The sequence below is a fragment of the Dermacentor silvarum genome, chromosome 8, assembly GCF_013339745.2.
Source record: "Dermacentor silvarum isolate Dsil-2018 chromosome 8, BIME_Dsil_1.4, whole genome shotgun sequence".
In the NCBI taxonomy this organism is placed as follows: Eukaryota; Metazoa; Arthropoda; class Arachnida; order Ixodida; family Ixodidae; genus Dermacentor; species Dermacentor silvarum.
This window is the reverse complement of record NC_051161.1, coordinates 179,014,462-179,041,406: the sequence shown is the minus strand read 5'-3', so window position 1 is coordinate 179,041,406 and position 26,945 is coordinate 179,014,462. Positions and strand designations below refer to the sequence as shown.

At 50.6% G+C, this 26,945-nt stretch overlaps 1 protein-coding gene across 1 annotated transcript in view; it reads right to left on the bottom strand.

Moving 5' to 3' along the window:
- The window catches only part of LOC119461884 (hydroxylysine kinase), a 435,160-nt gene that overhangs the window by 76,897 nt on the left and 331,318 nt on the right, over window positions 1-26,945 (bottom strand). Inside the window, exon 6 of the mRNA XM_037723252.2 lies at window positions 3,636-3,813. Coding sequence (XP_037579180.1) covers window positions 3,636-3,813 — 178 coding nt within the window. The remainder of the gene's footprint in view (window positions 1-3,635; window positions 3,814-26,945) is intronic.

Below are 26,945 nucleotides of genomic sequence, written 5' to 3'. Positions count from 1 at the left end.
CGCCGTATGCCCGAGCGGAAGCGTGCGGGGACGGGCGCTATCACGGAGAGCGAACGCACTCAATCTCCCACGCGCAAGCAAGGAAGCGGGAAGCCAGCGCGCCGGAGGGAGCTGGGGGGGGGGGGGGGGGGCGCACTTCTACTCTGCCAGCAACCGCGCTCGTAGCTCGCTCGCACCGTCGCTTATCTCCACACGGCTCTGACCTTTATGCGCCGTGCATTTGCCGCTCAGTTTTCGTTGAAGCGATAGACCACGTACCTACGCCCGCTGCTTGCTGCCAGCGTTTTGACAGTCGTTGTCTGCAGTCATTCAGTGTGATCTATTCATGTTTGTTTGTGCACGCTCACACCACGCTTGTTCATTCAGTTAGTAATAGTCGGGCCACATTTTCCAACGCACGCTACACATGCAATGCTGCCCGGATCGGCAGTGCAGCGCTACAGGTGTGTCCCTTCGCACGCGCTGCCCACGGGAAATGCTTCTCATGAACACCACCGTTTCACACGCGCCTTCTCGTGGTCATCGAGTCTCTCTTCATGTCGGTCTACTTACGGCGCAGCACACCTGCTTACTTAATCAGCTCATGTTTACTACAATTCATATTGCTACCAAAGCCGCTCACCTTACTTCGTATGGCATTGCTGTGTTGCTATCGCATTCATTGCTTCGCCCTTAGGGCGAAACTGTGACATTTTTTTCTACGTGGTTTCAACTGTCAGTGAGCTGCCATTAGCTGTGGAAGCACCTTTCTCAAGTGACCACCAGGGCGATTTCCTCCACTGCAAGGAGATTCTCCACCGCACCACACGAGATTTAATCTCCCGAGATTTAACCTCCCAGGCGGCCTTACACGCCAGGAGGAGGTGGTGTTGCGGAGACTCCGTGTGGGGGTGGCACTTACCCCATCGGTCACCTACGTATATGCCTGGCCCCAAGACCTCCGTGTATTATTTGTGGATACCTTGCCCATATTGCCCAGCTCGAGCGTCCGGCGGCAACAATCAAACACCTGTTGTGGACATGCCCTGGTCTAAACCAGGTACGACGGCGCTACCTGCAAACAGTGGGCCTTCATCCTACGTGACCACCGAACTATGATTCATGGCTCTATGGAAGCAACCATCGAGCACTATTGCTGTTCATCGCCGAAACCGGCCTACATATCTATATTTAATGGTTTATGCCGTTGGGCGAACTTTCGAAAAAAAAAACTGTCTGTCGTGCGAAGCTTTCCGTCCGCTTTGTCGACCATAAATATCGTACCATTGATGAAGTTCTAGTTTTCGTTTCGGCGGCCTTTTTTGTTTCTGCCAGGTTTAGCTCTACGGCATCCTTGGACGCACCGTCATTGACTGCTGTGCCTGCGGGTGAGTCAGACAGGGGAAAAAAGGCACAGCGAAGCTTCCACGTCTTTCTCGCTGCTGTTATTCGAAGATTCCCCACTGCACCTACTTTCCTTTTGCCAGCGCCTTTCGAGATTATCTGCCGTCGAAGGCAGCGCATGCTACAAACTCTTCAGTCAGCGATAAAAGTTTGCTTTGGGCTACTTGATTCGTTCCATAAGTACAGAAAGGGTGGCGCGAAAAAGCATTGGCGAAGGAGGGAGCTCACCCTCTCTCGCAGCGCCTCTCTCCCAACGCTTTGTCCTGTCCTGTTCCCACGGTGCCTTTACCCAATACCTAACGTTTTACTTATTTTAGTTTTTCACGCTCTCAGGGCCCGAAGGCATTACAGATAGCAGTGCAGGTAGTTGGCCACAGCTTCTATGAAATTAGTGGCGTCAGAGATGGCAGCTATGGCGGCGGGAAGGTGGTTCCAGTCATTGGAACTTCTTGGAACAAAGGATTTGGAGCAAACATTGGCGCGGCTTGATGGGACAGCAACTTTGTATCGGTGATTGGTGCGGGACAGCATGTAGGCTGGACGATGGAACAGGTATTTTCTAGGGATGGGCTTAGTGCAATATAGTCTGTGGAAAAGTCATAGGAGTCCGCGGCGAGAAGGTAATTTAATAGGCCCAAGTTTTCATTCATTCTTGATACACTAGAGTGCTGAGAGTAATGAGAAAAAATTGAAGCGAGCGCCTCGGTTCTCAATAGACTCAACAATGCCTGCAAGTTGACCTTGAATTTTGTTTGAGTCAGTTCACTTTGCCAAGAATACACACGCCCATCAATCCCATTTTTTCATGGCTCTTCTTCTTTCTGGGGTTTTAAGTGCCAAGACCAGTTCTGATTATGAGGCACGCCATAGTGGAGAGCTCCGGATTAATTTTGACCACCTGGGGTTCTTTAACGTGCACTACAACGCAAGCACACGGACGTTTTGGCATTTCGCCTCCATCGAAATGCGGCCGCCGCGGCCAGGATCCGATCCCGCGATCTCGTCCTCAGCAGCGCAACGCCTTTCCTGACTGAGCCACCCCGGCGGGTGTTTTCATTGTATATGGGTAGCCCGAAAAGTGCGCGCAACCGCCGCTCTGAAGCCGGTGACCCTGGCACACGTGACCGCTGTGTTGACGCCACTATCGGTGGCTTGGCACTCGGCGCTTGACGGGGCGCAGCTACGACAACAGCGATTGCGGCGCTGCTGCACGCACAACAACTTCATCTGAGTAATTAAATGCATGGCAAATAGCATCGGTTAGTCCCGCCTCAGCGACTACCGACGAGTGGGAAGATCGAATGACCAAATTACACAACACCATAGATTAGAGAGGCGCACACTCCGCCGCCTCACCCAAAATTAAACAACAAGACAGTCGAATGGCGGCAGTTACAAACCAGATCCTATCCGCGGGTCAAGCTATCATGCACACCCAGATTTATACACGACTGACAAGTGCAGACATTGCGACTCTAGAGCATATCCTATGGGAATGTGCGGGTATACCAAACGATAACAGTGATGCAGCCTCAAACAGCGGCAGCCTCCGCGCGCGCTGGGAGTCTGCGTTGCTCTCAGCTCGGACCTGCAGCACCAACTCTGGGCCGTCCAGCGAGCCGAGGAAGCCGCCAAGGGCCAACAACCCTTGGCCGAAGCTTAGGCGGGGCCCACCCCACCAAATCGCAGGACAACCAAAGAAGTTATTTGAATGAATGAAATAGCCAACAATATTGTCATCCTACACACATTCGTCAATCGTTCTCACGAGCCACGCACAGTTTTCCATGCTCTCGAGTGCAAGTAAACACTGGCAGCTTTCAAAACCACCGCCAAATCTTCCAATTCAAAAACCACTTTAGTTTCTCTTTAATATACCTCGTGGCGTTCCTATGTCGACGTGTGTCGTCAGCCTTACGAATGCTAGAATCCCTGAACGATCTCAAATTCTGCGGGCTATACACTCATGGCATGCAATTCAGGTGAGCTTAGGTCGAGGTAAAAACTTAATCCATAATTTAATGGCGAATAGCAAGAGCCCAGTGATCAGGAAAATTTATGCAGACAATTACGTTAAATTCAGAAAGTAAGGTACGTATCATACCGTACTTAAGTCGCACAAACATGATGCATAGGCTACCAAACATACACAGGGATATTTATTTCTCTGCGTATACTGCACGTAAGGCGAATGCTACTTGTAAACCAGCCAAGTTCGCAGAAGGGTGTCATGCATGCAGTGCCCCACTGACCTGTGGGCAATGAGCGGAGATGTGGTTCCAGTTGGGCGAATGCCGCAAGCACGCTGTGCACTAGTTCCCTGTCCTGGGGACTGTCCACGGTGTCGTCAACCAAACCGACCAGTTCGGTGACGCTCCACAGGCTCCACGGAGTGTAGCGGCTCAGCAGCGTTGGGTATCGCTCAGGCTCCTGTGAAAATGGCACCGCAACACTGTGGGAAGATGGCGTTGCGCGATGGCCGGACAGATTACGACCATGAGGAATGAATTGAATGAAAAACTCTTCTTTTATTATTGCGATAGCAATTATATGGACATTTCAACCGGATTTCTGCCGTCGCCGTCGCCGTGAGGTTCCGTATAGATAAAATCTTCGCCGCGCGCCGTATGCCCCAGAGGCAGCGTGCGGGGACGCGCGCTATCACGGAGAGCGAACGCACTCAATCTCCCACGCGCAAGCAAGGAAGCGGAAAGCCAGCGCCGGCACTTCTCTGCCAACAACCGCGCTCGTCGCTCGTCCGCACAGTCTCTTATCTCTCCCACGCGCAAGCAAGGAAGCGGGAAGCCAGTGCCGGAAGGAGCGGGGGGGGGGGGGGGGGGCGCACTTCTACGCTGCCAACAACCGCGCTCGTCGTTCGTTCGACCGCACCGTCTCTTATCTCCACACGGCTCTGACCTTTATGCGCATTCGCCGTTCAGTTTCCGTTGAAGCGATAGACCGCACGTACCTTCGCCCGCTCCTGTGGCGTATATATCCGCTCGCTGCCAGCGTTTTGACGGTCGTTGTCTGCAGTCATTCAGTGTGATCTATTCATGTTTGTTTGTGCGCGCTCACACCACGCTTCTTCAATCAGTTAGTAATAGTCGGGCCACATTTTCCAACGCACGCTACACATGCAATGCTGCCCGGGTCGGCAGTGCAAGCGCTACAGGTGTGTCCCTTCGCACGCGCTGCCCACGGGAAGCGCTTCTCATCAACACCACCGTTTCACACGCGCCTTCTCGTGGTCATCGAGTCTCTCTTCATGTCGGTCTACTTACGCCGCAGCACACCTGCTTACTTAATCAGCTCATGTTTACTACAATTCATATTGCTACCAAAGCTGCTCACCTTACTTCGTATGACATTGCTGTGTTGCTATCGCATTCATCGCTTCGCCCTTAGGGCGAAACTGTGACATTTTTTGTAACAGCAGCCATTGAAGCATGCTTCGGGACGAGGAAAGGCGCACTTCCAGTTCTATGTCGCCTATAAAGCCTGATGGGCGCCTTTATGGGAGGACCGAGAATTCTACAACTGCTGCTGATACCCGGGAATCGATGACAGCCAGGACTGATTCAGACTGTTTCGGCTGACGCGAACTTCTCTCTGAGAAGATGGCCTCCATGAAAAGCGAATTGCCACGCAGAACCACGCTTCGAGCGAAGCTGAAACGCCCTAATGGACAAAGTCTCGAGTTTGCCCTGGGGGATCGACTGCGTGATTTACTTGGAGAAGATCTTCTCTAACTCATCCAAAAACTCGACGAGGAAATTTGCGCACACACATTCGACAGCATCCTTGAACAAGACACTTCCGACGCGCTAACATTCAGCTACAAGGTTGCGCGATAACAAGGCTACGCTACCAGGCTACAAGGCTACAAGCTACAAGGCTACAAGGCTACAAGGCTACAAGCTACAGCTACAAGGCTACGCGATAAGGTTCAGCTACAGCTACATATTGCGCTGAGTTACTTGTTCAGCTACAAGGTTATCCATGTGACGGCACAGCTTGGCCACCGTCTCAGCCAAGCGGCGAGTCCGTACAAATGTTTCCTGAAATTTCAGGTAGGTCTAGTGCGACGCCTTCCCCAAGAACAAAGTTACCGAAGCTTGAGCTTGCCAAGTGCCGAGATTGGCTTCAGTTTTGGGGCCAGTTAAAATCTGCCGTCCACACGGCAGTTTAAGGACGCCGAAATGTTTCACTACTTGAAGAGTTTCTCAGAAGGACAGGCTGCGTCTGCAGTGTCTGGATTGCCGGTATATGATGAGATGCTACAAAGACAGCATTGACTAACACAAAAAGCAAACAAGCAATGACAGCAAGGAAATATTTATTTAATTGAAACGTACGAAATAGAAATAAATTAAAGTAAAAGAAGAAAGTTGCAGCAGAACCTATCTCAACGTGACTATCGACGGTAATTCAAGCTAAGTATAGCGACACACGCTGTCTGTCTTTGTGAGACTCATGCTGCTTTGGCTACATGTGACACACACTTCCTCCGGTATCGGACCACTTTGATAAGGCACTAGCTTGCCAAAGTCGCCCATGAGCATGACGGCATCACGACGATTGTATGACGATGTCGCAGTGACGACGACGGAATAACGAACAAAGACTGACCTTGATGGAACGCAAAAGCCGGTATGATGATGATGATGAGATTGCTGAAACGATGGTGTAAGGATGCCAGCGTGACGGCACTTGGATAATTATATGACGATGATGGCGTGACGGTATGATGACAACGAAGCTGGAATGACGACAATGGCCTCAGGCAGCACAACCAGGCTGGCCCCAGCACGGCATACACCAGCACAAATATAGGCCCCAGCGCTACCCGCGTCAGGAATGTGTGGCCATGCCACTAAAGGGCCTATTTCGGCCACCGTGTGGCAGCGCCAATACAGGCAGATAGCCGGCTCTGCCATTCATTGCCATTCTAGTGTCCCACCTTGCCTACTGGCAGCGCCGGTATCGGTCAATAGCCGGCTCTGCCACTTTTAGTCAATTTATTGTCCCTCATTACCCACTGGCATGACCATATTGTGAAGTATGTGGGCGATGCCGTTATTTCCTACGATTTTAAATTGCGCAAATGTTGCACGGTAGCTCGATGCAACATGCCTTGCTCTACTATAAAATCACCAAATAATGATGATAATTTCTTTATTGGTCTTAATAAGATAGGTTGATACAGATTTTCGCTCGTATCCCCAATCCGGCGGGCCACCTACGAAAGCTTTGTTTATGATGCTACGGGCGGTTGAGGCTGGGCTCGCAAAAGGGGCACTTGGAAGGTGATGAATGGGTTGAGCCGCTTCGGCGTAACGCCGCCTTCTGCTATTAGCACAGTCGACGGCGCCTGGCAGTCACATTCTTATGAAGTCTTGCGCTTGATTGAGGTCGATCTCTGCGTCTCACAGGCACCATCTGCACAGAATGCATATATCTATATTACCCCAATACTGCCAGCAGTGCATAATATAAGCAAGAGGCACAAAACTGAGAATTTAAATGCGTATCACCTGTTCCCACTCTGCATAGCCGCATGTTAAACAGTCTCTTGCTTTTCTTTCCATGCAGGCTGTAGGGCAGTTGAACTGCATGGCCCATGATGACGTTCATTATATTGAAGGCAACCTCCCACAGACATGATTCCTCCATTCAAACAAGTTGTTGAAGCTGAAAAAAACAAGCAGAAATACGCAGAAATTAGGTAGGAAATTCCGCTGCATCAAAATATGCGATTTTTGTTCTAACTAGCCAGTTATGATGAATTATGCCTTCATCACAAGACTTCTCGTAAGTGCTTGTGGGTAGCTGTACTTAGCCTTTGGCAATGCGTAAGCTTTTAGAACAGAGGTAGCAAAGAAATGGTGCAATATTTTATGATAAACACCTAAGCAAGCTACAACACAACAGATTATAGTTTTGCAGGAAGTTCTGAACACCAGTCAGCTCGCAGAATGTACTTCCTGAGTGAGGAAGTACATTCCAACTTTGGTCTTCCAACTTTGCTCTTCTACAATCCAACGTCGGTCTTCTTGAGTGTACCAGCCGAAATCTGCCGTGCTGCGTGTTTTCAAACAGACAGTGCGTTTGAGTTGACGCTGAAGCGGTGCAGCACCGTCTACGTACGTAGTAAAACGTGGCCGTACATTATCTCTGTAAAAAAAGGAAACACACGTAATAGGCAATGCACTTAGTTCAAACGCTATACTTGAGAATTGAAATCAGACAATTGTACTTACCTTGCGATAATCGAGTTTATTTCGCAGCAAATGCAGTTTTCCGACGTTTGGCTAGTTGTTCGTGTTTCACCCCATAGCAGTATGGAACCAAGCTTGTACTGACGAAGGTCCAGCCGCTGGTACTGAACACGTTGCTGGTCAAGTTGATGCATGCTTCGCAATCAAAACACGGTGCAAGCAATGTGGACAACGATAGCTCACAGGCAGAAGCAGAATGTGTACGGGTCTCTCGTTCTCAGAGAGACCGAGAGTCGCCAGGTTTTTTTTTTTTTTTTTTTTTTTTTTGGGGGGGGGGGGGGGCAGCGGGCGAGGTCCGCGCAGGGAGCAACAAATTGGACAGGGCATCATTCACGTTTTTTTGTGCACCCATCCGGTTCTGAATAGCAGCACAGGCTCGGCTGTGTGCATAATAGGCCGTGCATATCTTCGACACTGCAGAGCGAGGGGACGCAGGGAAAACGGGGTGAGAGTGAAACGCATTCTTGGTGGTTTGACGTCACGTCGCCTGATAGTAATGAAGAACGACACGGGCACGTTTTTTTATTCTTTTATTTATATACTTTTTTCTTTTTGCAGAAGCTGCTGTGGCTGAACGAGCAGTAGCACTTGTGCTGATTTTATTATATATTATGGCTGAAATGTAAAACGTGACAAATGGGCCTGTAGAACAACTCAAAGTGATCAATGAATGTTTTTTTTTTTTTTTTTTTTTTTTTGCGCTGCTTATCCCAGGAGAACGGTAGAGCAAGACAACGTGTGCGCAAGGGGGTAGTCCGAAACACAGCATTACTTGCTAACATGCCCCCATGCATTTCTTGCTTCTAGTTAAATAATACAACCTCCCCCTTTGGAAAAAAAAATGAATAGACACCAAGCAGTGGCTGCTGTATCTAAGAAACCTCGCGACAATACGTTACGCTGCGCATAACATATAAGTGAAGCCCAAATAGCGAGTACAAGGATCTCGTTCAAGATCGCCATATTAATTTACTTAATTATGTTACTATAGTAGTACAGTAAAGTTAGTATAGTAGTAATAGTAAAGCCCGAAGGCTTTACATAAAAAAGCGGGCAGTGTTTTTTTTTCTTCTTTTCGTAAGCAAGGAAGCTTCAAACGTGGCCGCTGCGAGAAGAAACGTAGGTGGGAGGTAGAAAAATATGTCCATTAAGCAACGGGAGTAATAAAATAAATCCTAATAAGCAAACTCAAGCGACATCGCATACGGCGACAAAGTAAACCAAGCGGTGATTTTATATAAGACGCACTGGCTACACGTGAGTAATTGTATGTAACAAAACACGAACGGCAAAGTTTTGGACACTTTCGAGAGCTTTCGATAAGGTATAGTAGTTGCTGGATTCTAGAGAGAACTGGTGTACTCGTAGATTGACCCCACCATGGATTTATAAAATAAAGCTTCCCATGAAGAAAATATCGGAGCAAAAAACCAAACATGCGGTGGGCATAGGTAAATTGAAAACTCAATATACATATTCCAAAAATGTTGTGTGTGACGTGTATCCCAAGATATCTACTAGAGGAAGAAGTTACCAGAGGTATGTCGTTGAGGGAGTCTTAATTTAATAAGGAATAAGGAAGCTATTCGCATACCTCTTTGCAAAGTGAAAACAGCGGTAGGTTTATGGATTAGCTCATATAAGATGCAAACGTCAGCGCACAATTTATTCACATCTGTGTTGCTCTCAGAAAAATAGTTCACCTACTGGAAAAATGGGTGTATATATATATATATATATATATATATATAAGTAGTTTTTTCTTTATGCTTGTTGCACTTTTTAGTCAGAAATAAGTTTATTCAATAGCTTACATTTTAATCCAGTAGCGATCATTTTCGGTCTTTTCCCATTCTATGTTCCTGTATTCTCGTTAATCTTAGCCTCGCTCTTCGTGCTCAGTCCTAGGTCGGTAACTTCAACTCTTTCAGCCATCCGTCAAGGTTCGGAATGGCGCCGCGGGCCACGAACATTCCTATTCTTTTTAATTTTTCTTTATTTTCTGTTCCCTTCCATCCGTTGTGGCCTTCTCTCTGTTCGCCTACATTTGGCGTCGTGCAACATACTTCTTCTTTCTGGGGTTTTACGTGCCAAAACCAGTTCTGATATGAGGCACGCCGTAGTGGAGGGCTCCGGAATAAGTTTCAACACCTGGGGTTCTTTAACGTGCACTACAACGCAAGCACAGTCGAAATGCGGCCGCCGCAGCCGGGTTTCGATCGCGCGACCTCATGCTCAGCAGCGCAACGCCTTAGATGACTGGGCCGCCGCGTCGGGTCGTCGTGCCAAATAAGCATTTCATTGTAAGTTAGCGTTGGGCTTATCCACATTCTTGTCCCTTCTATTTGCTGTTCTTTTGTTTTAGAAATATGCACCAATAGCCCAGCAGAAACCTCTTCTTCAAAGAGGCGCCACTTCTTTTTTTTCCACGATTCTTTCTGCGGGGAGCAATTTACGTCCACTTTGCCAGTTGGTCTGAAAAAATCATCTGGCATCAAAACAACAACAACAACAAAAAAAAAACCACGCACGAGCAGGAAAAGGCACCTAAGATTATAATGAAGCTAGCCGCAGGAGACACTACTAGACGGTTCAATATGCTCTTTATGCAGAAAAATAATATAGGGAGCAGTCATCCAAAATGACTTGTATCGTACTAGCAATAAAATTTACAGCCGCTACAGAAGTTCAGCTAGCAACGGCATTACTGGCAAGTGGTACAGATGATTGCACCATCAAGTTATGAAGTATTTTGAAATTCACTACCCGCAACACTATTTAAACGACGCACATGTAAGCGCATATGCTTTTTAATTATATACCCCATTGAATTTGTTATTGCGCCTATCCAGGATGCACTTGTAAACAACCTCCGATCGAATCAACACAATACAATTACGCGAAAGTTAACTGCCTTTGTAATAAACCGAAAAAAGTATGCAGAACATACGTAATAATTTAGTAATAAACATATAAAATTACCACCGATCTCGTTGCAGTTGGCGCGAGCGGTGCAAAGTTCAAATAAATATTGCATAATGTATAACATATGTAATCGGGAATGGCCAGCGAATGCTGCGTGAACAGTAATATTGAAATGCCGTTCTGTTTGACAGGCCTATATTTACGAGTCTATCAGAACTGCTATGCCTATAGCTTTGAGCGGACGTTGTTAACCAATGTTTAGAGATGTAAAGCCAATAACAGCTCTCTAACGGCAAAGCAGGCCCGGGAAAGCCAGTTGCGTCGCCCGGCATAGCCATTAACGGGCTTTTACTGTTAAGGCAGGGCCAGCGCTGGAGGTTTGTTACAGTGGCTTTGCCAGCACTGGCATTACGGAGGCAACGGCGGGTTTTCGCGGGCCAACAAGTGCCGGCTGAAAACCTTCATCGGCCCTAGTTGGCCCCATGTAATGTGCTGCCTGGGACATAATCACGATTGAATGACGGCAGCATCATTACATTAGAATGAAGAAGGATTGACGTTGGTGGTACGAAGAAGCCGCGATGACGACGACGGACAATGACATGACGCAGTGATTGCGATGGTAAAACGACAGTGTGACAACGACGAGAATGGTGTCAAGACGACCATGTGCACATAGCGATTCTGTTGCCGTTCCATCGTCGTCATTCCACCTTCGTCATCTGACTTTGTCATCCGTCGTCGTCATAGAGTCATGTTGCGTTCGTCCTCTTACCGTCGTCGGGAGGCCGTCGTGGTCGTTTCATCGTCGCCATTCCTGCTTCGTGATCTGATTGTGGCCATGCCATCGTTGACAAGCCTTATATGCCAACCCAATGTCCATCAGCTTGGGCAACCAGATGCGTGCTCGTGATAGCAATTCTGTTGCCGTTCCATCGTCGTCATTCCACTTTCGTCATCTGACTTTGTCATCCGTCGTCGTCATAGAGTCATGTTGCGTTCGTCCTCATACCGTCGTCGTGAGGCCGTCGTGGTCGTTTCATCGTCGCCATTCCAGCTTCTTCATCTGAATGTGGTCATACCATCGTCGACAAGCCTTGTATGCCAACCCAATGTCCACCAGCTTGGGCAAGCAGATGCGTGCTCGTGTTGCGGAGCGGAGCGGTGTTGCGGAGCGCAGCGTAGCAACACCCCAATGACCGCCGCTTCATGTCGGCGCCCGGCACTGCGGCTTCCGCCACGGCACCGGGGTTCAACCGACAGCGCTGCCAAACAGAGAGGAAAAAACAAAGAAAAGCGTGATACCAAGAAAAAAATAGAATTACTAGCCAAGGCGGGATTCGAACCTGCGTACGCCTGGTCTCAAAGCGAGCGTCGTAACCCCTAGGCGATACAGCCACGCTTCCGAAGCACGCATTCATGCGAACAATATGATTGCGTTCCACCACCCTCGACGAAAGAAACCTTCTAGAAACATGGTACGCGCGAGCGGCGCATGGTGGCGCCAGCGGTCGTGCACTGGGCTTGGGAGCAAATAGAAACATGCGGCCGCGCCCACGCTCAGATGTCGGGTGGTTTGCCCACTGGGCTAAACAGCCACGCTTAGACATAGTGAATATATATGAACCATCTGAATGTGTTATATCGGTGGTACAAAACAAATATCAACGGAGAACAGTTTGTATGAAGGCTTTGTTGAAAGATTTGGGGATTGTGGAATGAACGTCATGTCTAGGACCACAAGTAAAGCCTACTTGGAGCATTGTAGACGACAGACAAATTCCGATTTTGCGAAAATTTAATGCCGAACATGCCACATCCCCGATGGGTTTCGGCGGTCGCGGGATGTGTCTTCCGTTGGGGAGCTCCTCCCCGATTGAAATGCCACCGATCTCTGAGGGTTCATCAGCTCCACGTCGCGCAACACAGATAAACAGTCATTGAGGTGATAAGGAGTGATGAGGAGATATATGTGTCTCATCACGGATGATAATCGTTCGACGCGGATGGATAAGGTGGTAGGGCGAGCTGTCAGCGTTTGGACGACGACGACGAAGTTGCGCCTCCGCAGTTCCGCGTGCTCGAGCAAGAGAGCAGGGGAGAAGAACATCCGGGCAACATCGAAGGGTCACGGGTTTGCCTGCGTTCGAGCGATGATAAATGAAATATGTGGGACAAGAAGCGCCTCACGTCTCCACAGAGTGCTAAAGAGCGATAAGGGCTTATAATGGTCGGAGCAATTCTAATAAGGTTAATAAGCGCCGATAATAGTTGATAAGCGTCGGATCAAGTTAAATAAATCAATAAATAAGGACCGGTAAGTCTTGATAAGGGTGGGATCATGTCCTATAAGATTGATAAGGACAGATAAGAGTTGATAACGATCACCACGATTGCGATACGGTTGACACCGACCGATAAAAATTAATAAGGCTCGTACCCAGTGCTATAAGATGGATAACAAGCGATAAGGATTGATAAGGTCGGATCTAGTCCGATGAGGTTAATAACGACCCATAAGGATTGATAAGGCTTTACACTGGTCGGATAAGGTTTCATAACATATTATTACCAAGCGCTGCTCGATCGAGACGAAGCTGAGGACAGTCCGACGCTCTCTGCTGTCGCGCGGATTGGTTTTCATCTTGTGTGCTGTGTATGCCAGTGGCCGGATTGTAAAAAATGGCACAGTTTCGCCCTAAGGGCGAAGCAATGAATGCGATAGCAACACAGCAATGTCCTACGAAGTAAGGTGAGCGGCTTTGGTAGCAATATGAATTGTAGTAAACATGAGCTGATTAAGTAAGCAGGTGTGCTGCGGCGTAAGTAGACCGACATGAAGAGAGACTCGATGACCACGAGAAGGCGCGTTTGAAACGGTGGTGTTGATGATAAGCGCTTCCCGTGGGCAGCGCGTGCGAAGGGACACACCTGTAGCGCTGCACTGCCGATCCGGGCAGCATTGCATGTGTAGCGTGCGTTGGAAACTGTGGCCCGACTATTACTAACTGAATGAACAAGCGCGGTGTGAGCGCGCACAAACAAACATAATGAATGACTGCACACACTGAATGACTGCAGACGACTGTCAAAACTCTGGCAGCAAGCGCATACGCCAAGGTAAATATACCTGGTAGCGAAGCTTCCATAGAAGCCCATACGTTCAAAACAAGGTTGCTTACCGGCGGTTCATGGGGCTTAGCGCCATCTGTGTGAGGAGGGAACACTTCCGGCGGAAGAAAAAATAATTTGACGTCATATCCGTCAAAAACAGAAGTGACGTCATTTTGTTCTCATAGGCGCGAAATTTGTTTTCGGAGGCCTGCCATTAGAGCTGTATATTCAAATGCCCCGCCATTCGACTTCATGGGCGTTCCGAGTTTTCAGCGGGAAAGCGATGCCGGAATAGATCAGCCGTACGGGTGTCGAAATCGCGTCGCTGCACAGAACATACTTTCTTTGGAGGCCGACGAACACTTTGGGCGTAGATTGCGTAGAGTGCTCGTCCTTTCGTCGGACGCCAAGCGCGTCGGCCAGCGCTGTTGCACGAAAACAACTAAAGTAAACAAGTATCTGACGGTCGCAACTCACTACTTTTGACTGCACAGGTTAAGAGACAATAAAACTACCCATGTCACCTAATTCAGACAAACGTCGACATGCAACACAACACATATGAGGGGGGCGTATTGTAACAGGTGAACTTTACGAGCGCGCCTTTCCACGCCCTCCAAGAGTTGCATGGCATTGCAAGTGATAGCGGCGTCAACGCCCACCGCTATCGATGGGCGCTCTCACGGTGGGCCCTGAAAAAAGGTATATATTGATAATGATCTAGTAAAATACAGTTGTATCGTTTCTCGCCATGCATATATAAAATGAATTAGGAATTTTATTTTCGTTGAATGAATCTAACTGCGTCTCGCTTTAATTTAAAAACGCTTTTTTTCTTTTCCAGTTTTTATTCCCTCCAAACATAGTCGCGCTTCAATCGCTGCTCCCATAACCACCCTTGCTGATGTCGGTGACAATTGGTTCTGAACCGCTTTTCGCCCGAAGCTTCGCGACCTATGTGGATCGACCTTGCATACGCCGCAGCGGCGAAGGTACGTGCGGTCTATCGCTTCAACGGAAACTGAACGGCGAATGCACAGTGCATAAAGGTCAGAGCCGTGTGGAGATAAGAGACGGTGCCGGCGAGCGACGAGCACGGTTGTTGGCAGAGTAGAAATGCGCCGTCCCCTCCCCCCCTCCCCCCCCCCGCTCCCTCCGGCGCTGGCTTCCCGCTTCCTTGCTTGCGCGTGGGAGATTCCGTGCGTTCTCTCTCCGTGATAGCGCGCGTCCCCGCACGCTTCCGCTCGGGCATACGGCGCGCGGCGAAGATTTTATCTATACGGAACCTCACGGCGACGGCGACGACGACGGCAGAAATCGGGTTGAAGTGTCCATATAATTGCTATCGCAATAATATCCGTTACATATATATTTTAAACTTCTTTCTTCGTAACATTTTGGTGCAGGTGCCGGTCCTCCAAGACGCACAACGGATTTACGTAGCAGCCGGACGCTCCTTGACTGCATTGACAATGCCACCTCAAGGTTTGGTCAAGTGACAATGCCAGCTACATGCTTCAGGCACGCCGCAAACCGCGCCCACCATCATCCTGGCGCAACCACGCGACCCTGGCACCTTTTCCGGCACAGACAACACCGACCTTGAAGACTGTCTTCAACTATACTGACACGTGTAAATGTTTATCTTTCACTGGTGACCGCTTTTCACCGGCGAACAAATGTTAAACGTTATCGCTAAGCACAGGAGGCGCCTGCATGTATCGGAAGTTTCTCGAACGTTATCGATGCTTCTATCCGATGCCTGTTGTCACCGACGCTTATGTTATCTGATTTTATGAGCGACGCGAATTGTCTAGTACTTTCTGGAAAACACGCGGGCACCAGGGATTAATCTGGAACCTTCGATGACTCATGTATAAAAGCCGACGCGTTTCGCCGCTGATCAGATTTCGACAATCGCTGACTGCGTTCGCTGCTATCATAGTGCGTCGAGTGTAGTTTGCTTTTGTGGGCACAGGTTCGCCCAATAAAGACTCAGTTTCGTCATACACAGTTTTACGACTATTTTGTTCACCGTCAATACTACGTGGACGGGGGATACTATCTGGTGGAGGTGCTTTTGTGTTCATGCACCAGACGCTGCCGAAAAGCCGTGATCCAAGCTCGGACCCCGAAGACTGTACCAACGTTGTCCCGGACCATCGAGCTAGCCTCAGGCAACGAAACCAGCCCCCGGAGTATGGACTTCTTCCCGAGAAGACCAGGAAGTGCACGACCACGACCGCATCAACAATGACAGCACCAGTGCCGCCTACACCGATCGTGTTACAGCACCACCGGGACCCACCGACGTTCCACGTGTAGTATGGCGATTTATTAGACGACAATGACGTCTCACACAATCGAGGTAGTCGACGAACGCTGATCACGTGCACAGCAACCGATGCAACAGCGCTTCTTCTTCCTCTTCCTCACTACAATGGCCCCCGGGAGAGAAAATGAGCCATCCTGGCGACTTACGGCGTAGGTAGGACCAGGGGGTCATAGTATGGCTTAAGTCGGCTGACATGAACCGTGTCACGCCCGCGATGGCTAAGGTCGTGTGATGGCGTCACAGGCTCGACAACGTAGGGGACAGCAGAAGTACGGTCGATGACGTGGTAAGGGCCATCATAGCGTGCAAGAAGTTTAGTTGTAAGGCAAGGGCTGTCGGTGGGATCCACAACCAAACACGGGAAGCAGGCGCAAAATGAGGTGTAGGCAGGTTACTCTCATGCCGCAGATTCTCGCGGCCTTGAGCGGCGGTCGTACGGGTACGAGCGAGCTGCCTCCTGTCCTCTGCGTATTTGGCGGCTTCAGACACTGGCGTACATGCAGAAGAGTCTGGTCGGTATGAGAGCAGCGTGTCCATTGTACACGAAGGCTCGCGGCCATATAGCAGAAAGAATGGCGAAAAGCCAGTGGTAGCTTGTGTGGCCGTATTATAGGCATACGTTACGAACGGCATAACAGTGTTCCAGTTACTGTGATCCGAAGCAACGTACATAGTCAACATGTCACCGAGTGTGCGGTTGAACCTCTCTGTCAAGCCGTTCGTTTGCGGATGGTAGGCGGTAGATTTGCGGTGGACGATGCTGCATGAAGCGAGAAGGGCTTGTACTACTTCGGAAAGGAACACACGCGCCCGGTCGCTGAGCAGTTCGCGTGGTGCTGCATGTCCAAGAACGAAGTTCCGCAAGATGAAGAAGGCAACTTCGCGTGCAGAGGCCGCCGGGAGTGCGGCAGTCTCGGCGTAGCGCGTCAAGTGCTCGACACCTACAATTATCCATCGTTTACCCGAGGAACTGCAGGGAAGTGGCCCGTATAAGCCTATGCCAACGCGATCAAATGGCCGGGCCGGGCAGGCGAGCGGCTGTAACTCGCCAGGAGGGTGCTGTTGAATTTTACGCCATTGGCACCCCGTGCAAGCGTGCACGTACTGGCGCACGAAGTGATACATGCCGTGCCAGTAGAAACGCTGACTCAGCCGAGTATACGTTTTCAGGACGCCGGCGTGACCATTATGAGGAGCAGCATGGAAATAAGCGCATATGTCAGTACGCATGTGTCGTGGTATCACAAGCAGCCATTTGCGACCGTCAGGCAAATATTTTCCGCGTTAAAGGACCCTGTCGCGGACAGCAAAGTGAGCGGCTTGGCAACGAAGTGTTCGAGAAGAGGGTGTGATGGATGGATCATGGAGGAAATTCAGCATAGTTGAAAGCAGGGAATCCTTACGCTGCTCATCCGGCATATCAGCGGCGTTCATGGTCGACATGGATGCGAAAGGCGTTGACACTGAAGCAACATCGGAAGGTATCGGCGATCGGGAAAGCGCATCGGCGTCAGAGTGCTTTATGCCTGATCGGTAGACAACGCGGATGTCATATTCTTGTAAGCGAAGTGCCCAGCGGCCGAGGCAACCTCACAGATCTTTCAACGAGGACAGCCAGCAAAGGGCATGGTGGTCGTTAACAATGTCAAAAGGGCGACCATATAGGCATGGACGAAATTTGACGAGAGCCCAAATAATGGCCAAGGCTTCGTCACACGAAGTTGACCACGCGGAGACTGCCGCTGCTAGCTGTAAGCAAATTGGTGCGATGATAGTTGCAAAATTGCGCGCAAAACGCCGAAAATAAGAGCAGAGCCCTATAAAGCTGCGGAGTGCCTTAAGAGTAGTGGGCATCGAAAACTCTGCGACAACGCGAAGCTTGGCTGGCTCAGGAAGCACACCGTCCTTCGAAACAACATGTTCCAATATTGTTAACTTGCGGGCTGCAAAACGGCACTTTTTGATGTTGAGTTGGAGGCCGGCAGAGGTGAGGCAGTGACGAACTGACAATGACGACAATTAGACGACAATGACGTCTCACACAATCGAGGTAGTCGACGAACGCTGATCGCGTGCCCAGCAACCGGTGCAAGAGCGCTTCTTCTTTCTCTTCCTCACTACACGCGGATCAACATTAGAGGATCTGCAAAGCTGGCTATCGTCGTGCTCGACCGTGAGATTTGCGTCACTAGAGGCATAGCTGAGCTACGTGAAGGAAAGCAAAGTTATGCTCACGAACATCAGCCATGGACGAATACTAACACATTAATAAATGCACCATGGTCGCCTAGATTGATGAAATAGTACAAGCCAGCAGTGCTTTCGCCTTCACAAATTCCAGCGCACCTGTAAGGACGACTGTAGTACGTGAACCAGCCTTCGACGTAAATTGAGAACCTTCACAGGCATAAATAAGAACAGCTAAAAGCCTTGCTCCTCCAATACAAGGACTATTTCTCGACGTCATCAAACATTTGACAAACCCCTGTCGCCGAGCACCGCATTATAACCGACGAATATGTCCGCCCACTCCGTCAGAACCCGTACCGAGTCTCGGCGCGCGAACGTGAATCCATAAGGCAACAATTAGTCGACGAAATGCTACGCGACGACATCATCCAGCCGTCCAAGAGTCCGTGGGCGTCCCCCGTGGTGTTAGTGAAAAAGAAGGATGGAACCCTACATTTCTGCGTCGGTTACCGTCGCCTCAAAAAAAAAAAAAAAACAATCACGAAGAAGGACGTATACCCTCTCCCACGGATAGACGACGCCTTGGATCGCCTCTACAACGCGAACTATTTTTCGTCCATGGACCTAAAAATCGGCTACTGGCAAATTGAAGTCGATGAGAGGGACCGGGAGAAGACTGCCTTTATAACACCAGGCGAACTGTTCCAGTTCAAGGTCATGCCATTTGGCCTTTCCTCGGCACCTGCGACGTTCCAACGCGTCATGGATACAGTACTGGCATGCTTCTGGGACGACGTTTGGGACGACGTCTACTGGGACGACGTCGTTGTGTTTGCCTCAAGCTTCGAAAAACACCTCCGGCGCCTTGAAACAGTTCTTCAAGCAATCAAGACCACCGGACTCACGTTGAAGCCAGAAAGTGCCGCTTCGCATATGAGGAGCTTTTGTTTTTGGGCCCTGACCCACAGAAAACTGCGGCCATCACTGGCTTTCCTCCGCCCGCCGACAAGAAGGCAGTGCGTATATTTCTTGGACTGAGCGCCTATCACAGGCGCTTCGTCGAGGACTTCACGGATCGCCGAGCCATTGACGTACCTCACGAAGGCCTACGTCGAGTTCAAGTGCGAGACGCCGCAAGTGGAAGCATTTGAAGAACTGAAGCGACGCCTGCAGTCGCCGCCAATACTTGCGCATTTCGACGAAAACGCCGATACCGAAGTCCACACCGACGCAAGCACCGTAGGACTCGGCGCCGTGCTTGTGCAGAGGACTGACAGACTAGAAAGGGTTGTAAGTTACGCTAGCCGGTCGCTGTCGAAGGCGGAAGAAAATTATTCCACAACAGAAAAGGAGTGCCTCGCCATCATCTGGGCTACATTAAAGTTTCGCCCCTACCTCTATGACAGGCGCTTCGAAGTTGTGAGCGACCATCACGCCTTGTGTTGGCTAGCTAACTTAAAGGATCCATTAGGTCGCCTCGCAAGATGGAGTCTGAGACTTCACGCATTCGACAGCATTATCGTTTGTAAGTCCGGGCGAAAGCACTCTAACGCTGACTGTTGTCTCGCGCCCCCGTCGAACCCCCGCTACAGGTCGACGAGGATGACGACACTTTCTTGGGACCCATCAGTGCCGACGAATTCGCCGAACAACAACGAGCCGACTCGGAAAAAGGAGCCTTGTAGACTACCTGGAAGGCAAGACCGTCGTTGTGCCGAAGGTGGTCAGGCGAGGATTGGCGTTGGTTTTCTTGCAAAACGACAATCTCCTAAAGAAGAACTTCTCGCCACTCTGAGCCAACTCCCTCCTCGTGGTATCTTCAGCATTACGCCCAGAGGTTCTGCAAGGTCTCCATGACGACCCATCGGCTGGACACCTCGGTTTTTCCCGCACACTCGCGGGGATACAAGAAAAATACTACTGGTCTCGCCTCACTGCTGACGTCGCTCATTACGTAGAGACATGCCAAGACTGTCAGCGACGCAAAACACCGCCGACAAGGCCGGCCGGACTTCTACAGCCGATCGAACCACCTCGGCGACCATTTCAGCAGATCGAGATGGACTTCCTCGGGCCTTTCCCGACGTTGACTCCGGGAACAGGGGCGTAGCCAGAAATTTTTTTCGGGGGGGGGGGGGGGGGGTTCATCGGCCCGACCGGGGGGGGGGGGGGGGGCAAGCGTCTGTTTTCCTCTACGTGACGTGATCGATAATAAAGGTACGTTCGATTCGCCTGCACCGCATGAACCAGTTCACGAGGTGCTGCACCTTGCCATTCGTTTCAGCGGTGCAGCAATGGCGCCTGCTGAACTACGCCGTTCGTTTCAAAAGATGCAGGAAAGGTGCAGGGCTGGTTCATGATTTTTCTGCACCCCCTCCGCTGTCGGTGCCGCCTTGGTGCAGGCGTACAGGTGCGCGGCAGCAGCACAGCAGACGACACAGCACATGGGCGCGAGCGCCGTTGAAACCCCGCTTATGCACGTCTGATGTGTCTACGCAAGTGTGGTGTGTATTTACGCCCCAGAATTCGATCATATCTGCAGTTCAGGTCCTCTCAAACTTACGCAGTCCGTGCACATTAGTCGGACATAACATAACGCCTGCACCGCGTCTGCACCTTGGCATTCGTTTCGAGTGTCGCGCTGTGCCTGCACCACAGAAATCGAGCTGCACAATTTCTGAACTTCTCGTGAACCACCGTGAACTGGTTCACAGTGGTGCAGGCGAATCGAACGGACCTTAAATATCGGTAGTTTAAGCAGACTCTATGCATGGATATCAAAGACATGAGACCCCCCCCTCTCGCGTGTGTGTGTGCTTGTGAAGAAATTAAGTAAAAAGTAATGTAAGCTCAGTAAAATACAGTAAGCACGACAGGTACAGTGGGCGTTTGGAGCAACCGTCTCTCATCGCGCCACTGAATGGACCAGTCTTCGAAAACGCATCACTGAGACGACCCGCCCGATCGGAGAAGACATCATTAATTGTTAATCTCCGTTAAGCGTAGATGGCGTCGTCCTCGTCGTGGCGAAGTGCGTTTCACAGGTCAAGGACGGCTATACATGTGAAAATGCACGTGTTACCAGGCTATACCTACTCCCATAGCAATAGCTTGTTCGCTGCATCCTTGCGCTAGAAACTTAAATACGCGCAAAAACGAGTAATGCTTTTTTTTTTTTACGAAGCTTTCGTCGCATTGCATTTCCTGCGGCAAGTGCATGGGCCGCTGTGTCTTCCGCTGTGTGCGAGCGTGCAGCCGTCATTTGCCTTTACGTCAACAGATTCAGAATTGTACAGAATATTTCACCGCACTGCATAGTTATGGCATCTGTACGCATTCTAAGTAGTGCGTGCGAGTCATTTCTGCTTCACTTAGGCCGGTGCAAGCAGGAAGCGGCCTTGTACGTCACAGAATCTCGACTGATTGGTGTACTAGTGATGCAGGAATGAACTCCGGTCTTGTTCAGTGCATAGTGCACATAATCAATTTCTCAGGACGCGTGAATTCCGACGAGAACTGTCAGCGCCTGCAACAAGAAGTTTACTTACGCTGTACTGCGCACAGCAGTAATCCATGCTTGTCGGCTGTCTGTTTCATGCATTCTGTTGCGAGTCGGTGGAATTTCACTGCTGGCATCAACCCTTGCGTGTGTACATTGCTGTTTTGGGATTCCACAACACAACAGCAACTACCACCCTTTCGTAATTGCTGGTTTGGGATTCAGCAACACAACAGTATACCTAACAGCCTTCCGTAGCGGCGCAATCGCAAACGAGAGGCGTTTTGTGCTGCAGACTATGGCTACGTTCACACTTGGGAAGCGGCAAGCGGGTGAAGAAGAACAACTTTATTGAAACAAAAATCTTACTGGTGTCTATGGGTGGAGCCCCTATTCCAGGGCCCCACTGGCTTCCGCGGCTCGCCGGTCCTGGTCGAGGGTCGCCAGCTGGCTTCCCAAGTCCAGTTCGGTGAGTCGCGCCTCCCACGACCAGTTAACGAGTGAGTTCCTGACTAGCGGCGAGACGGCATGTGCCGGGCGCCTCGGGCATTCGTATGTGATGTGCTGGAGTGTCGGGGTGTCTTCACACCAGGGACATTTGTCTTTGTGTCTGTCGGGGTATATCTTGTGTAGCCTGTGCAAGTGAGGAAAGGTGTTCGTCTGTAGGCGGCGCCAGTCCCTTGCCTGCACCCTGTTGAGCTTGGGATGGGGAGGAGCCTTTGTTTGTCGGCCGAGTCTTTGCAGCTCCAGTATTTCTCGGGGCGTGCCGGGTGTGGGGGGCTCCGTTAGGGTGGAGTGATCCGCGGCTCGGCCTGTCATATCTCGAGCCAGGCGGTCCACCCGTTCGTTGCCATCCACTCCGGCGTGTGCCGGGCACCATGTGATCCCATGGTCGTGAGTGAGTCTTGGTCCGAGGATGCGCCCGACGCTGGCCGGCAAAACTCCCCGCATATATAGTCGACATGCGTCCTGAGAGTCCGTTAGCACGTGTGCCGATTGACCGTTTGCTTCGGCGGCTCGTAGGGCTAGGGCGATGGCTGCGGCCTCCGCCGTTGCGCTGGACGAGGTGCGCAAGGACGTAGCCGCGACCATGCGTGCCCGATTTGTCGCGACCACCACGAAGGCGGGGGTTCGTGTTGTGTGGGGGTAGAGACTTGCGTCCGCGAAATACGTGTCCGGGTGGCCCTGCCTCTGTAGCAGGGCTGTCGCCCTGGCTCGTCTTCGTCTTGCGTGGTATGTCGGGTGCATGTTGCGTCGGATGGGATACACATGTAGCCGTGTTCGCAGAGCGAGTGGTATCAGTTGAGTCTCGTCCCCGCAGAATTGCGGCGCCAGGGGGTAGTGCAGGCGTCTTAATAGACAACGTCCCTGGGGCGTCGCGTTAAGACGCTCTCGCTGGGCGATCATCGTGGCTGCGGCGAGCTCTTCATATGTGTTGGTCAGCCCTAGCTCCCGGAGGCGCTCCGTGCTTGTGCTCTCCGGAAGGCCGAGCGCGGCCTTACAGACGATTCGAATCAATTTGTCCACTTGATCGGTCTCGGTGCGGCGCGTGGCTTGAAAGGGCAGTGCGTAAGTTATGCGACTAATGACGAAGGCTTGCACCAATCGCAAAGTGTCCGCCTCCGTCATTCCCTCTTTGCCGCGCGCGATTCTGTTGATAAGTCCAGTGATGCTGCTTACAGTGCGTTTGAGTTTAGAGAGCGCGATGGAAACGCTGCCCGTTTCTTGTACGTGCATCCCGAGAACCCGCATGTTTGTTGTCCTCTTGATGGGTTCCCCATCGAGAAAGAGTTGTAGGGTCGGTGCTCTGTTCGCTTGTGTATGCTTGGGCCTACAAGCGGGTGGAGAGGCCAAAGCGGCCGGAAAGGCCAAAGCGGCCGGAAAATCTTTTCCGCGCATGGCCAAGTTCACATTTGTTTTGCTACCACCGCGGCCGCCGCTGCCGCTTTCGTCCACATCCATCTAGTCTGCGTACGTTTGTCGGCGTGGTGGCGCTCATTATCGCATTATTTCGAGCGGTATGTTCATTCACTGACCCACCCGTCATCAAAAGTGATCATCTTGCGCAATTTCGCGTGTCATCTGCGACCTTCGGTAAGTTCCTCGTTGGCGTTCTGTAATTCTCCTCACACGGGCGCGGTAGCGCTGTGTCACAGGTACGTTGCTGCCTAGGCGTGATTATATTTCTTTAATAGTTTTTATTTACAAGTTGTAATAACATTCGATCATTTCGTATTATTTTCGGCGCCTCCAGGACACGAAAGCGGCAACGGGAACACCAAAGCTAAAACCCGGGCTGGCCCTTGTGTTGAGGTTCGCCGAAGCCTGCGCGTCCTACGTGACACCTACGCTCCCAATCTATCGTCGCGACGAGAAAAGCACCCCGCGACTTCTGCAACATACCGTGCACGTGCGAGGAGAATTATGGAGCACCAACGAGGAATCTGCCTAACTATTGTCTGCCGTGGAAGTGGAAGAAGAAATGGCTTTTATACTTCTACCTACTTGTTTTCTAGAAATGGGCAATGAATAAACGGAAGGCGCGGACACCTCGGAAACGGAGGTGGTGGGTTTGCTTGGCTTTGCCAAAGTGTTAGAAGTTGGGTCACGCCAAGCCTTCGTTGCCGCACCTCCTGTCGCGCGACGTTGATTACTATCGCGAGTATTGCTGACAGTACATTTTAGTACTTCTCTTGTCGTAGAGCAAGGGGTGGTTCTTGATCGCGTCGATCAGCATTGCAGCCTACACTTTTGGTGCCATGTTCAATGTTACAACCGGAAGTTTACATGCTAGTGTAGCTTCCGGTCGAGCAGAACGACTTTCCGCCACGTTTCCGCTTCGCCATGGCGAAAAAATCGGTCCGAGACCAATTTGGCTCAGCCGCCTGTTTTGCCGCCTAGGCGGGCGGATTTTTGCAAGATTTTGCCGCTTCCGCCAGCTTCGAGACCAAGTTCCTACGCGAACGCGGCCTAACCGGTACCTGAAGGGAAGCGGCGGAAATGTATACCGGAAATTTCGACCACCTGGGGACTTTAACGTGCACCTAAATCTAAGTAAACGGGCCTCGAGCATTTTCGCCTTCATCTAAAATGCGGCTGCCGCATTTGTTGCTTCAATTGCTGCGCATTTGTTGCGCATTTGTTGTTTCAGAATGCGGCCGCCACATTCGCGCCCAAAACCTCACAGAGTGTCAAGGCCTTGACAAACGCCGTGACAGTTTTTTTCCATATGCAGACATGATTCGCTGTAAATTACCAACCCAAACGGAAGCGCCCAGGAATGAAAGTGTGAAAGTAGCACCGGTTTCTGGAAATATGTCAGCGCGAAGCGACGAGAGCAAAGGGTGGGTTAGTGGGGGGGGGGGGGCAAAAAATTTCGGGGGGGGTTTGAACCCCCCCTTGGCTACGCCACTGTCCGGGAATAAATGGATCGTCGTATTTACGGACAACCTCACCCGCTACGCTGAAACAAAAGCTTCGCCCAAAGGTAACCAGATTCTTCGTTGAGAACATCCTCCTGCGTTACGGTGCCCCAGAAGTCCTCATCACCGATAGAGGTACGGCCTTTATGGCAGATCTAACTCAAGCCATCCTGCGATACAGCCAGACAAGCCATCGCCGGACCACCGCCTACCACCCGCAGACGAATGGCCTCCCCAAGCGCCTAAATAAGGCCATCGCTGAGATGTTGGCAATGTACTACGTCGACGTGGAACACAAGACGTGGGATTCCATCCTTCCGTACGTGACCTTCGCATACAACACGGCCGTGCAAGAAACGACGCACATGGCGCCGTTCAACATCGTCTACGGAAGGAACCCGGCAACGACGCTTGACGCCATGCTACCGGGCGTCACCGACGAAGAAAATCTCGACGTTGCCACATACATGCAGCGTGCCGAAGAAGGTCGACAGCTGGCCCGCCTGCGCACCAAGAACCAGCAGAGGACCGACAGCCGGAGCTAGAGTCTTTGACGGCGTTACGTGGACTACCAGCCCGGCGACCGTGTTTGGGTCTGAACTCCGACACGCCGACGAGGACTTAGCGAGAAACTGTTACGTCGTTTTTTCGGACCCTATAAGATCATCCAAATTAACCCATGGCCCTCAGTCCCCAGTGGTTGCGGAGCACGTGACCAAGGCGGTGGTCAGACCTGCTACGCGGCAGAGGGTGCTAAGAATCTCTGGGTCCGGACAGGCCGCCAATGGAAACTGAACCTGGCAACGTTCAACGCGCGCACCCTCTCGAATGAGGCTAGCTAAGCAGGACTAATTGAAGAATTATGAGGCATTGCCTGGGATATTATTGGCCTTAGTGAGGTTAGGAGAACTGGTGAGGCTTACACAGTGCGGTCTAACGGCCACGTCCTCTGCAACAGAGGTCTTCCAGATAAGCGAGAATCCGGGGTAGGGTTTCTAGTCCATAACATAGCGGGCAACATTGATGAATTCTACAGCATTAATGAGAGGGTAGCCGTCGTCGTAATAAAGCTGGATAGGAGGTACAAAATGAAGGTAGTACAAGCCTACGCCCCAACCTCTAGTCACGATGATGAAGAAATAGAAGAGTTAATTTTTATGAAGACGTTGAATTAGCAATGAGAAAGGTGCAAACTCAGTATAGTGTAGTCATGGGCGACTTCAATGCAAAAGTGGGGAAAAGGCAGCTTGGTGAGCAAGCAATTGGCAACTACGGAATGCAAGAGGAGAGATGTTGGTAGAATTCGCGGAAGGGAATAGGCTCCGAATAATGAATATCTTCATTATTCATTATTCATTCCTGAATATCTTCAGGAAGCGCAGCAACACGGAGTGGACCCGGAAAAGCCTTAATGGAGAAACAAGGAATGAAACAAATTTCATACTCTCTGCCGATCCAAGCATAGTGCAGGATGTAGAAGTGTTAGGTAAGGTAAAGTGCAGTGACCATAGGTTAGTGAGGTCTACGATTTCTCTCAATTGGAAGAGCGAAAGAGTAAAATTAGTCAAGAGGAAACAGGCCAACCTAAAGGCAGTAAGGGTAAAAGCGGACCAATTCAGGCTGGTGGTCGCAAACAAATATGCAGCTTTAGAAAACGAAGATAAAGACAGCATAGAGGTAATTAATGAAATCGTAACTAGGTTGATCTCAGAAGAGCAATCGAAGTGGGGGGTAAGGCACCAAGGCAACCAGTAGGTAGGCTCTCCCAACAAAGGACCTAGTAAACAAACGACAAAACA